Source organism: Arthroderma uncinatum, assembly GCF_011692745.1.
Source record: "Arthroderma uncinatum strain CBS 119779 chromosome Unknown scaffold1, whole genome shotgun sequence".
Classification (NCBI taxonomy): Eukaryota; Fungi; Ascomycota; class Eurotiomycetes; order Onygenales; family Arthrodermataceae; genus Arthroderma; species Arthroderma uncinatum.
Genome location: NW_022983863.1, coordinates 3,065,257 through 3,079,071, shown reverse-complemented (window position 1 = coordinate 3,079,071; position 13,815 = coordinate 3,065,257). Strand labels below are relative to the sequence as shown.

Here is a 13,815-nt window from a genome sequence, read left to right as displayed (position 1 = left end):
TGACGCGCTAACCAGTTGTGCCACGGAGACTTGTCTATGCATAGCCCGTCTAACTTGTTGCCCTATGACTGCGAACTCAAGGTGCTGTCGGTTACTTCGCCACGATCATTTCCCATGGATTCTTCTACACCACCCCGCCCTGTAACGATAAATGCAGTCCATAGACCCATAGACACGTCTCCTGATAAATTCATGCAATTGTCGAGTCAGCCCTGCCGTAACCCCACAGTGAATCTGATATATTTGATATGGCATGGCTACTTATACAGATCTGCCTTTGCTACCCGCCGAGGCTTTCTCTTGGTCTATTCTTTTAGCACAGCAGAGTTGAGGCAGAGAATATATAAATACCCGCAAAGCCCAAGGAAAGAGGCTCAGCCTTGAGAAGTGACACGGCATTGTTCTAACCATCTTGCAAACATGGCCCTTACACTCTCTCCTGCCCTTGTATCCGATGCCGAGCGCATCGCCGATATTCATATGAGCGCCTTCCAGACCAATGGCATGCTACTTGCTCAGTTCCCAACCCCAACTGTTCGCAAGGGATTGTGGAAATCTCTTGTGGAAAAAGTGGTCACGGAAATAAATGATCCTAAGTGGGCTGTGCTTGTTGTTCGGAATGACAGGAACCATGTTATCAGCTTTGCGAAATGGTGTTTACCCATTCTCGAATCGGAGAAGTACGAGGAAACACCATGGAGATGGCCGGAGGGTACGAACTTGACGATCTTGGATGAGTGGACTACGAGAGTAGATGATGCGAGTAGAAGGGTTCTAGGCGATACACCATGCTACCGTATGTTCTTTCTAACTCTATGTTCACAGTGCTTATTGCCCTCGTTAAAGATATACCCGTACATGTTAACACCCGCCAGGCCTTAGTTTTATGGCAACAGACCCTCTACACGAACGCTGTGGTGCAGCAGGTTTACTCGTTAGGTGGGGACTTGACCGCTGCATTAAGGAGAATGTACCAGCCGCTCTCGAGGGTACGATGAATGCTGCCTTATTTTATGAAAAGCACGGGTTTAAAAGCGAGGGGGAGATATCAATGGTTTTGGAAGGGCTGGGTATGAATGGAGAATCAGTACTTTATGAAGAGAGATGCTTTGTTTTCAGACCCTGCGCCAGTTAATCAAATCGCCTGTCAGCCACACCTGCGCCGCAGTTGAGTCGGGCTGGGGGAAAGATGGAAACAAAAGCCTGTCAAAGCGATTTGTTATTGGGAGGCTATTTCAAGCTCGAATCGTCTGTACGTCCGTTCTGGCATGAGCTCTCTGAATGTATGAACCAGCCATTGTTGCTAGAGGTCTGTACCATGATGCAAGTAGTTATTCGCAACGCCATACTTAATGTTTCTAGCCTACATACTCCGTACATTACCAACAATATTCGAATAAATACACACAGATTTACCAACATATTTTGCCTCCTCTCGTAGCATTTGAATGCGCCTGTGAGCCACAAAATATGCAGAAGCAAACAGCCTGACTCCAACCCTGGATCGAGGCGGTGCAGGGCGAACCTGGGGCTTGGCGGGCGAAGTGCGTTGATACGAAAACATGCTGCTAAACCCACGTCGCCCAAACATCAAAAACATGACTGTGTACGGAGTACCATGCACGTAGCAGAAGCACCCGTTACTATATTCAATCCATGGGATTCAATATTGACAGTTCCTTGGGCGCCACCGCGCTGCGGTGTAGTGCTATTATGAATCGCACAAAGACCCATGCGAAACATTTCTCTTTTGCTGTTTGCATCTCAAATTGATTGGCTGCACCCAATACCCCAGCGCCAAATGATGCTGTCCTTATGCAGCCTGCCGTCCAGGGCGGTAATGTCTCCCCCCCCTCAAGGTGGAGGCCTCTGGACGGAAGATGGAGGACGTGCAGGAAGGTATGCATTCAAAATGGTGTAGGCGCCGCAATTTTTACACTGGGTCCGCAGGTTTCGCACTGGAGACATCACTTCATCCCAGGACTCTGTATTTACCCCATACATATATTTTTACGAGCGGAATAACCGTCATCGGCCATTTTCTATTTTTTATGGAAGACGCCTCGATCCATTGAAAGTATGGACCCTATAACGGCCATAGGCTTGTTAGCATCCATCGCGAACCTTGTTACCGCCAGTGGACAGATAATAGAGTTAATAGGCACTTTCAAAGATGGAGAGAAAGAGCTTGCCGACCTCGCAAAAGACATTTCCATATTCCAAGAAATCCTCAAAGGCTTTGTTCGAGGACTGAGGAGTACCCAAACAAGGAACGCAATATCGAAAGACTTCCTCCAAAAAGCCGTTGAAGATGCTTCCGAAGCCATCAAAGAACTAGAGGCTCGAATCATACTCCTTTCTAAGCCCGAGAGTTCCACTGTTCGTCGAATAAAATGGGTACAGAATAAATCCAGTATAGTAAGGATTCATGGACGCATCAAACTACAGAGTGATTGCCTGCATATCCTTATGTCCCAAGCAAATTAGTTCGTACATTCTCGCCTTGTCTGCCAGAAATATACTGACCCATTCTGTCCTCTAGTGAGGCGCTCTTCGCTATGGTCAACCAAAATTCTCAGCTCCGAGAAGTCTGCGCAAATGTAGCAGCGGAATTGGAGAACGAATCACTGCACGGTGATGATGCAGACGGCTTTCCGGATAACTCTTTTAACTCATTGTTTATGAATACCTCGGCGAAGATGACCCAGGATACAAATCTCCTACCATATGGGAAGTTCGGTTCTCGACCTGAGAGTCTCAGTCTCTCGCATACAAGTTCGCGATCCTCGATTAGCAGCTCGATCTTCTCTTCTGGAACAAATAGCACATCTTCGTCCGCCCCTGATCCCGACGAATACAAACCAACCACGGCTCTAATCACAACCCAGTGCAAACCGTCGACCGCAATTCCATCGAATTCATTTACCATCCGCAAGGCATGTCGATATAATTGCTACTGTAAATGCCATACACGAAGCATAGCCGTGTCTAAGGAAAAAGTCGAGTGTACTGAGCCCGATTGCGCAGTTGCAATATTCTCCCCAAAACGGGTGGACCCTCCACGTTTTTTTAAGAAGGTTATTACTCGTTTAGTATCATCCCAAAGTGTGAGACCCCAATACAACTTGAGCAACTACCGAATGGTTCCTGAAGGGTCTGATGCAATGCGATATGTCAAACATGGAAATTTGGAAAAATTGAAACTCGCTATCCAACTTGGAGAAGCCACGTTATGGGATACAGCTCCTGACGGATGGTCCCTCCTTCATGTATGACATATCCCTCTATTGCTCTAGATAAAAGTGCTGACTTTGAATTATAGACTGCTGCCTATGCAAGAGAACTTCCAATTGTCAAATATCTATGCGAGCTTGGTGCCAACACCGAAGCTGGTGATCTCGGTGCACGGTTAGTTTTTATCCCATGGTCTAAGCCTAAGAAAAAAGCTAACAAGGTTATAATAGGAAGCCCGCTGATCTTGCTATTTTAAAGTCATTGGGTGTAGACGCTGGCAGAGTCGAAGAAGAGATTGTTCAGGTCTTTTCGAAAAAAGATGACTATATCAGTGATTTTGAGTTCACACCAATTCATATTGCTGTTCTCGATCTTTACGACCCTACAGACCGCGAACGCCCTTCTCTTGAAGAGCTTATAGAGTTCGTTGACAATGCTAACAATGCACCACCAGGCACTGACTGGTCTTCCTGGAAAGCCAAATATAAGAAGAGGTCACCGCTATTCTTATCAGTTATCGAGCAGTTTCGGGTTTCCTCGCTTGAAAACGCATCCACGCATAAGATCATACACAACTTGCTAGATCAAAAGGATAGGAAATTTCAATGGACGCCCTTACATTGGGCTAGCTCGACGGGGCGGTCGGATAAGATGAAAATTCTTATTGCTAAGGGCGCGGATCCTTTCATGCAATCAAACCTCAATGCCAACATCCTTCATGCGGCAGTAGAGTCAAACGCACTGGAAAGCCTATCTTATGCGCTCGAGATATGCAAGCTTTACCCTGATCAGCTTGATATCAACCAGGCCAATGTTTGGGGAGAGTCGCCATTGATCATGGCCGCCCAAGGTTGCCTTGTGGATTGTGTTAAGCTACTCATCAATGCTGGCGCGGATCGGAATGTTCGACAGGAAAACGAACAAGTGGCACTCCATTACGCCGGCCTTGCAAGCATGAGCAAAACCAGGCGTGAAACCGTCTCGCTACTCTGTGCAGGAGAGAATGAATATAGTCCCCATATTAATGCTCAAGACGAGGATGGCCGTACGCCGTTATTTGATTTGCTGGATGACCGCGAATGTGTGAAGATACTAGTCGAACACGGCGCAAGACTCGACGTATTGGACAACTCCGGTAAAAGCATATTCCATCATGCATGCATTCAGAACATGGACCAGACGTTGAAGCTCTTACTTCGCTTGATACCGGCGGAATCTTCGGTCAACCCGACGCAAAAAGACGCCGTAGGGGACACTGCACTTCTGACGGCTTTACGCCACGGCAATATCAGATGTGCAATGACGCTGCTGGAGCTCGACGTGGTGGGGGACATAGTTGGCCAAAATGGATGGACGGCGGTCCACCACGCGACCAAACTGGGCAACGCAGATTTGCTGGAAGCGGTCTTGAAACATCCGAGCTTCGTGAAGGGTATGAAGACCGACGATGGGAAAACGGCCCAGGATATCGCCATGGAAGCGGGAACTTGGTGTGGGCGAGTAAAGGACCTTCTGAGAAAGTACAACTCTACGGTGACATCATTACTTTCTACGGAGACGACACAAAATACAGCTTCTGCACCAATTCCGTGTATAAAACCCTAATACGGAGTATATAACTGGTTGCTCTTACACCTGTGGCCTCTTCATAGAGGGATAAATTCAGGATCTCCGGACAGGGCAATTGAAATCCGGCAGAGTTTGGGTTAGACAGGGGCTCCGAGCCAAAACCCCTATACCTTGCATCACTTCTCCACGCAGATGCTCCGTGATGGAGTGCTTCTTTGAATCGTGTGTGGACAGTGGAAACCCACTGGCAGGGAGCTCGGTTCAGTCTGTAGTAAGGCGTCTCGGCAGATGTGCGAAGTCTCGCGGCATCGACCGACCGAAACTCAGCTTGGGCGGGAGATCTGCGAGCGACCAGAGACAGAGAGAACACGTGATGTCAGTCTCTGACAGCAATGGATATAAACACAACTCCACCCGGAACAGAAGCAAAGATGCAAGGACAGCCTGAGAAGAGTGGAAAAGGTCGAGGGCTGCGGAGCCCACCGGGGCGATGGATAGAGATACCCTGGCGCTGATCGTCACAGCCTAAAGTTAAGAGGCGCCATTTTGAATGTTAGCGACGACACTAACCAATATTCTGCATATGGCTCCGTACTAACGGTCACCTAGTGCAGCTATGCTTCCGCTACATTGGCTTCCAACCTTTACTCTATCCTGAGGCTTAGTGGTTACAGATGACGTTAATCTCCGGAGCAGACAACCTGCAGAACCTCAAATCGACGTACGTGTGTTTTGGTTTTGTTAGTTTGCAGTTTGCAGGTTTACCTGGAACGGTTTATCGCCTCCTTCGAATCAAGGATTTATTATGAACATACAAAGGTCCTTCCCTGGTAGACCACCGGAGATCCAGTCTGATCTAATCCATCAACATGAGGACCGCTAATGTGCAAAATGAGCGGGAACACTGTTTCTGTGTCGTGCGAGACCCGCCTTCCATCGCCAATGATTCAAATTTCTATTCTCCATACCGTGTTGATATACTAGAGCTGGGACGGTGGAAAGCCGACCACAATTTCCCAACTAGGAATCTATACTGTCAATCATTCAATGCAGACTCAAGCAATGGAGCTGTCGCAATGCTCCATCATGGTGTATATTCCACTACCCAACACGGATGCCATTTGCGGGTTGATGTACGGAAATATACGGATGCAACTTAAACCGAAGAGGTTTCGAATTGTATCTGGTGGTGGTTCGTACGAGTCTCTAAAGTCGGGCGGGATATTAATATAAAAGGCAGGAGATTGCCCTTTTTCTCTTGCTTCTTTTCTTCATTCATCATCAACAACCTGGACTTGAAAGGGTAATCCTTATATATTATCTGCTGAGTACACCGGAGGAATCACAGATCATAGCCAAACATGCGCTTCACCCAAGTTCTGGCAGCTGCCCTCTGCCTGGGCGCCACTAAAGCTGCCCTGAGCCCCCTCGACAGAGCTCGCAAGGTCCTAGGAAACCAACATGCTTTCGACAAACGAGATGCTACACAACCCCTTGGTGACGCGGCAAAGGCCCCCAAACATTTGACCAAGAAATCGAAAAGTGAGCCTTCCTGTCCTGCCTACAGGTTTTCGACAAAATGCTAATCTCGTGAAAAAAAAAAAAAAAAAAGAGTTCTACGTTGAGCCAACTAGCGTTCCTGGCGTTCCGTTCAATATTGGCGAGTCATATGCTGGAAATCTAGCCAATACTCCGGCTGGAAACTCTAGCTTGTTCTTCTGGTACTTCCCGTCAGAAAATCCAGCTGCTAAAAACGAAATCACCATTTGGCTCAATGGTGGCCCAGGATGCAGCTCTATGATCGGGCTTCTTCAGGAGAACGGGCCCTTCATGTGGCAGCCTGGCACTGATGGCCCGGTTCCAAACCCTTACGCCTGGTCTAAGCTGACCAACGTGGTATGGATTGACCAGCCTGCTGGAACTGGCTTTTCCCCTGGCCCACCTACCGTCAAGGATGAGGTCGACGTTGCAAACCAGTTCAGTGACTTCTGGAAGAGGTTCATGGACACCTTTGAACTCAACCACAGTGATGTCTACCTCGCTGGCGAGAGCTATGCTGGTCAATATATTCCTTACATTGCTAGCGAGATGTTGGACAGGAAGGACACCGAGTACTTCAATGTCCAGGGTATTACTATCATTGACCCTTCCATTGGCGCCACTAAAGTCATAATCGATGGTGAGTTATGTTATAACCCTTCTGTTTATGCATAAGATTTCTTGCTAATATATTACCCCAGCCCCATCTGTTCCAGCAATGCACCGCTTCAACAACGTTCTCAGCTTGAATGAGACGTTTGTCAGCGATATTACGAAGAAATGGGAGGGTTGCGGATATAAGAAATTTATGGAAGATGCTTTGAAATTCCCTCCAGCTGGCCTACTCGCTCTACCTGAAGAGTCTGAAGGCTGTGACGTCTGGGACGAAATCATCGCCGCTGTGAAGGCCGTCAACCCATGCTTCAATATCTACCACCTCAAGGATAACTGCCCAACCCCGTCCAACGTTATGAACGGACCAAATAACTTCTTCAACAACAAGCATATCCAAGAAGCACTCCACGCCCACCCAACCGACTACCGTCTTTGCGGAGAGTCTGAAATCTTTGGCCCCCTCCGTAACGATAGGTCTGTCCCCAGCTCCTATGGCCCATTGGCCAGCGTCGTTGAAAGGACAAACAACACCATCATCGCCCACGGTGATCTTGACTTCCTTCTTTTCACTGAGGGCAGTTTGGCCTCTATCCAAAACATGACCTGGGGCGGTCTCCAGGGCTTCCAGGAAGAGCCATCTAACCAGTTCTATGTTCCATACGATGAGGAAACCCACACTGGTGGCGCTGGAAATGTTGGAAAAACCCATACTGAGCGTGGTCTCACATGGGCCACTGTTGATCTCGCTGGACATGGTATGTTACATCTTATTTTTTCTCTCATAATAGTAAGAAACATTCACTAACATTGCCTTTCTTTAGAAATCCCACAGTACGCTCCTAGCGCTGGATACCGACTCCTTGAGTTCATGCTCGGAAGAGTCAAGAGCTTGACTGAGACCAACTAGGGTATACATTCACCCTTCACTGTATATAGATTTTTAGATTTGGCGCAAAAAAGTCCCCTAGTACATAGATAGATTTGGATCACACTCGTTTAATAAATAATACTTCATTCTAAATAAATAGCGTTCTTCAAAGCATACATCTAGACTACAAGATACTTACCTCACTCGTACAACGATGTACAACAGAGTTCTATTTGAAAGATAATGAGTAAACTAGAAGAGCTGTGACTTATTAACAACTAAATAAGTATCATCATATATAGGGTGTATTAAAGCCCAGCAATCTTAATACAATTAATAAATCATAGACTAGGGAAATGGGTTGTGTCAGAAGCAGCATATACACAAAACCATAGAAGTCCAGCTTAAAGATAAAAGTCAAGTAAGCTGTGGGAGTGGGTAGGATAACACAGAAACAGAAGACGCTATCTTAAAACATATCATATATGGATAGACGTGGTTTGCCACAAATTAGGATCCTCATACCAACCATCCCCCGGCCAATAAATCATCAGGACAGCTATACAATGGAGTGCGGTCATAGTGTCACTTCTTCCATCTCTGCTTCATCAGTACTAGCTCCTTTAGTTTTTGCCTCCCCTGATTCTGTTTTGGACAGTTTCTGTTCTGAGCTTGGGGATTGTGATTTAACATTGTCTTTTGCACCATTTGAACTAGCTTGAGAATTTATGTTATTCTCATCTAGTTGTCCATGTGTCGGCTCTTTGCCATCACCATTCTTCAAAGTACCATTTTCTGGCATTTCCTGGCTGCTTTCTCTTTCTTCCTCCTCGTCTTCTTCGTCCTCGTCTTCTTCATCGTCATCATCATCATCATTGTTATTGACCGAAGGGGGACTTGGAAGGTCCTTCAAAGCCCCATTATCATCACCCTTTGGCGGAGGAGGTGGTGGGGAATCACCCTCCGGTCTTAGGCCGTTTGGAACTTCACTCCTTGGGCCGCCTGGGAACGGGGTAACCGGTGGATGCTGATTGTTCTCAGGTGATGATCGAGAGTTAGCTGTGCTGTTTTGGCGCCCATGCGTTGGCAGGCTCAGAATCGAGTTTTTCTTATTTTGCTGAGCGCCGACTCCAGGGCCAATTTGTCTTAATTTCGGATCAGCATTTAAATAATAACCTCTCACGCTCACAATCGTGCCTTCACGCTCACATCCTTCCACCCACTCTGGGCGAACAACGGGAATGTTCATCTCAACCGCCTTTTCCCAAGCTTGGCCTCTACCTTCTGTACAGACGAAGTGTGTGGTATCGATACGGACAGTATCGATCAGTTTTGCCCCAATGCGGTCCACAGCTTGTGCTAGAGACTCTTTTAGGTTGGCTGGCAATATTCCGGCGGTAACAGTGATTCCGGACAAATCGGTCATCTTATGAGTTCGACAAACGAGCTTCTCAGAGCTAAACATGCCGGCCGATGTTCGAAGGATAAGTTGGAAGGTATATTCGGTATCAATCGCAAGACCGCTAATCTTTGTGCTAAGCATCTCCAGCGGTCGTGGGATTGATCCCGCTTTCGAGCCATTGCGGTAAAGAGAGAGAGATTTGAGTGAGGCTGTAGCCAACTGTATAGGATCCCATTCTAAGACCAACGAGGTCTGCGTCGCATTCTTTAGGCGCAATACAGGAGGAGAAGGTGTGTTGATTCCATAAGTATTAAGGATTTTATCTTGTAACGCTTTAGAAGCAGCTTGATCCGCAGCTTCGGCAGCTTCGTTTGGAGATACGGTGATGTCAACTATGCTGCCAGATGTGATATTCCTGGGAAGCAGCACAGACGGGAACTCAATCTAGAGAAAACCCAAGTTAGCTACTGGACAGAGCATGTCTATCAATGGGTACAGACTCAGTCAACAGCGCTATGGGGAGAGTATAGCAAGCATACCAGTCGATTATCTTCTGTGAGGAGGACTGCAACGCCAGCGTCGACTTTCCCAACGGTCAGGGAGACCAACATCGTCTACCACCTCCTCAAACGTCAAGAACGGCGATATAGCAAGGAATACCTATGTGATGGCAGCCACTGAATTGCACGCAGCTCAAGTATACTCGAAATATTTATCTCGTATCGTCAAGGGCCGACTGTGGTCTCTAGCATCGAAAAGAGCTTCACCATCGCCTGGCATCAACATGAGTTACGTAATCAGGACAGACAACCCAAGGTGGGCGGTGCTCGTCGCCGCTTTAGGGAGAAGTACCTGCCGCCCTAGCGTGTATAACTAAGTAAGTCGAGCTTGCTTCAACGGCGTTTTTGATACTCCCAAGACACCACTTCAAGCACTATCTCGATATATGCTGTGAGGCGGGCCTTTGTATACCTCATATTATAGCTTGAGCCGGATCAAGTCTTTATCTCACTGCCGTGTGCATAGTCTCTTTGGATCACGTGGCTTCCCGCCACTTTCGTGTCGTCCGTTAATTGGAATCTGTCGACGCGCGAGACAGGCATCCCATATGTCGTCCACACAGCTGAATTCTTTGGTTAAATTGTCTCTGCCATTAGTATGTTTTCAATTACTCGATGGTTGATCATTTAGTCTGAGCTCTAATCATTTAGTTGTAGCAATATCAACAAAACCTGCTCAATGAACTGCGATCTGAGGATGAGCTTGTAATCTTGGCCCAGGGTTTAGGCTTGCTCAGAATAATAACTAATTTACTGCACACCTACGATGCTGCTGGTAATAACTTGGTTCTCTTAGTTGGAGCTACGGACCGCGAGAATGAATGGATTGGAGAAGGTTCGTTGGACAATATTGATACCCTGTCTGTACATGCCGATACTGATGATTTGAGGCAGCATTGGCGGAACATTATGCCGTCAGCAAGTCACCCTTGGCTAGGGGACTTAAGGTCATCAATACTGACCGGGCTACCGTTCCCATGAGGTACGATACCCCTTCACATACGTATGGACTGGTTAATGTTAATATTCTAAAGGCATAAACTCTACTCTGAAGGAGGAATCATCAGCGTTACCTCGCGTATCCTAGTCGTCGATCTACTTTCCAGTATGTTGGAGTCCCTTAATATTCCCTATGCTGTTGACCTCTCTCTGATGCGGCGTGTTAGGGCTTCTCGACTCAAAACTGATCACAGGAATGATCGTACTCCATGCTGAGAAGTAGGCTTGATACCCAGAGGAGAGTGATATCTACCTTTTGCTAAAATACTTTACAGGGTTGTTGCTACCGCCCTTGAGGCCTTTATCATCCGGATATATAGGCAGTTTAACAAGGTTGAAATGTTGAAAGCATTCTCAGATACCCCGGAGCCATTTACAACTGGATTTGCACCGTTATCAAACATGCTACGGAACCTGTTCCTTCAAAAAACTTCCTTGTGGCCAAGATTCCAAGTCACTGTTGCGGAGTCCCTGGAAGGCCACAGAAAAGCCGAAGTGATTGAATTAGAAGTACCAATGACTGACAAAATGAGAGAAATCCAGAATGCAGTATTAGAATGCGTCGAAGCAAACATCAGAGAGCTCAAAAAGTCTAATACTGGTTTAGACATTGGAGATGACTGGACAGTGGACAGTGCGCTTCACAAGAATTTTGATATCGCGATTCGACGGCAGCTGGACCCAGTGTGGCATCGTGTTACCTTTAGAACCAGACAAATCGCCAGCGATCTAACGGTTCTCAGATCTATTCTCCAGTCAGCCTACCCCCTTTTGACTATTTTGATTTTATGGATATACGCTAATGAGTCCTAATGTTTAGCTCTTTATTAACCTTTGATGCTGTTTCGTTGAATAAATATCTAGACACCGTTATAAGCGCTCACTCAGCTCCCGCTGGGTCTACAAAACAGAATTACTCACCCTGGCTATTCCTTGATGCCGCTCATGTGCTCTTCGAAGCCGCAAAGTCACGAGTATACCGGAAGAAAACCCAAGAAAAGGGTAACAAAGCTTCATCTGACGACATCTTCAATGGAATAGAACCTGTTCTAGAGGAGCAGCCTAAATGGGCTGTGCTTGCGGAAGTACTTGAAGAAATCGAACAGGACACATATTTAAATCCTGCTCCTCCTGATTCCTCCAACAACGCAATTCTCATCATGTGTAGTGACCAACAAACTTGCCGACAGGTTCGCGAGTACCTCTCGACCATGCACAGTAGGGATGAAACCTTTGATGAAAAGAAAGAGGGCGAGAATGATATATCCGATGAAGATGACCACAAACCATCAGCTGATACCATGATGCGAAGAAAACTTCGTGACTATCTCTTCTGGAAGAGAAACCTCTCGAGGGTGAACGATCATTTATACGGTGTTAAACCTAAGGAAAAAGGCATCGCCGAAGTTCCAGGCTATACCTCAATGAGCACGCCCCAGAATTACTCAGGACGAGGTCCCCCGAATAAAAGAAGGCGCGTCCGTGGCGGTAGTTCTACCGCAGCCGCAGCCTCAGCTGCAAGACAGGCTCATGGGAGCGTCCAGGTAGATACTGAAGGTATTTCAGAAGCAGCAGCTCTCTCGGAAGAGGCAATACAGCAGGCAATCTTGGAAGAAGTGCAATATATTACCTTAGATGATGATCTTGAAGACATGGATCGTTACTATGAGCTATACGATGTAAATGACCTACTTGTCATTCACCATTACGATGGAGACATGGATGAACATGTGCTCGAGGAACTGCGGCCAAGGTATATTATCATGTATGAGCCGGATGCAGCGTTTATTCGACGGGTTGAGGTATATCGAAGTTCCCACCAAGACCGGAATGTACGGGTTTATTTTATGTATTATGGTGAGTCTGTGGAGGAGCAACGATACTTAAGTGCCATCCGACGTGAGAAGGATGCATTCACAAAATTGATCCACGAAAAAGGGGTGCGTACCAGTTCAGACCCTTTATACATCTGCTTTTAACTAACAGAATCTGTAGGCAATGGCCCTCACTCTCGTACATGACAAAAGCCAGGAAGATCCCCAAGAACAATTCTTACGAACGGTGAATACACGAATTGCAGGAGGCGGTCGTCTTGCAGCCACCGCAGCTCCTCCCACTGTGGTTGTGGATGTTCGAGAATTCCGAAGCGCGCTTCCGTCGCTGCTCCATGGTCGAAGTATGGTTGTGGTCCCGTGTCAACTGACAGTAGGGGACTACATCATATCCCCTGATATCTGCGTGGAGCGTAAGTCAGTACGGGACTTGATCAGCTCACTGAAAAACGGCCGATTATACACCCAAGCGGAAACTATGCTACAACACTACACCCAGCCAATGCTCCTGATCGAGTTCGATCAGAATAAAGCCTTCACCTTTGACGCGTTTACCTCTTCTGCTACTCCTGCTACTTTCGTTGCTGATAACGCTACGGCGTTTACAACGCCTAGCTTTGGTTCTGGAAACATGATTAACCCAGCCAACCCTAAGTCTGCACAGCATCTGCTGGTACTATTAACACTGGCCTTTCCTCGCCTGAAGATTATCTGGTCGTCTTCTCCCTACCAGACGGCGGAGATATTTGCTGAGCTGAAAAAGAACAACCCTGAGCCTGATCCGATACGGGCCGTTCAAATTGGTCTCGACATCAATATTTCCGGCTTCGATACGCCGACTGGACAGCCGGGAGATATGATGGCTGCAGCGGGGATAGAACATCGCATATTCTCTCTGCTACCGCAGGATATGATACGCGCGGTTCCAGGGGTAGAACCAAAAGTCCTCGAGCGCCTTATCCTTGAAACAAAAAATATCCACGAAGTGGCGAACATGACTATTGAACACCTTGAGCCACTGGTAGGGAAAGAAGCAGCCAGGAAGATAGTCAAGTTCTTTACACGGAGTGTCTTCGACGCTGAGATGGTGCATGAAACGTGATTGTACATGTACAAGGGAGCAACTTTATAGGTTCATATCAATTTTCATCTCTTTCATTATCTATACTTCAGTTTTAAAAAGGGGTAACCGAATGG

General features: G+C 47.0%; 4 protein-coding genes across 4 annotated transcripts; 3 read left to right on the top strand and 1 right to left on the bottom strand.

The window, feature by feature from the left end:
- Nucleotides 1-420: 420 nt before the first annotated feature.
- On the top strand, nt 421-4,839 carry GIQ15_00933 (Ankyrin repeat protein; the record flags this gene model as incomplete). The annotated part of the gene is made up of 8 exons (XM_033548350.1): nt 421-712; nt 826-989; nt 1,120-1,252; nt 2,102-2,379; nt 2,449-2,486; nt 2,543-3,269; nt 3,323-3,408; nt 3,465-4,839. 8 exons carry the CDS (start codon nt 421-423, stop codon nt 4,837-4,839), a joined length of 3,093 nt encoding a protein of 1,030 aa, XP_033409301.1.
- Nucleotides 4,840-6,164: 1,325 nt separating this feature from the next.
- On the top strand, nt 6,165-7,864 carry GIQ15_00932 (uncharacterized protein; the record flags this gene model as incomplete). The annotated part of the gene is made up of 4 exons (XM_033548349.1): nt 6,165-6,345; nt 6,488-6,982; nt 7,044-7,712; nt 7,779-7,864. 4 exons carry the CDS (start codon nt 6,165-6,167, stop codon nt 7,862-7,864), a joined length of 1,431 nt encoding a protein of 476 aa, XP_033409300.1.
- A 538-nt stretch (nt 7,865-8,402) lies between these two features.
- On the bottom strand, nt 8,403-9,838 carry GIQ15_00931 (chitin biosynthesis protein CHS5; the record flags this gene model as incomplete). Its single annotated transcript, XM_033548348.1, has 2 exons — nt 8,403-9,671; nt 9,767-9,838. The coding sequence occupies 2 exons, from the start codon at nt 9,836-9,838 to the stop codon at nt 8,403-8,405; spliced, it is 1,341 nt and encodes a 446-aa protein (XP_033409299.1).
- A 497-nt stretch (nt 9,839-10,335) lies between these two features.
- GIQ15_00930 (DNA repair protein rad16) lies at nt 10,336-13,720 on the top strand (the record flags this gene model as incomplete). The annotated part of the gene is made up of 9 exons (XM_033548347.1): nt 10,336-10,383; nt 10,445-10,508; nt 10,584-10,622; nt 10,682-10,769; nt 10,822-10,892; nt 10,954-11,005; nt 11,062-11,541; nt 11,607-12,726; nt 12,782-13,720. 9 exons carry the CDS (start codon nt 10,336-10,338, stop codon nt 13,718-13,720), a joined length of 2,901 nt encoding a protein of 966 aa, XP_033409298.1.
- Nucleotides 13,721-13,815: the final 95 nt, after the last annotated feature.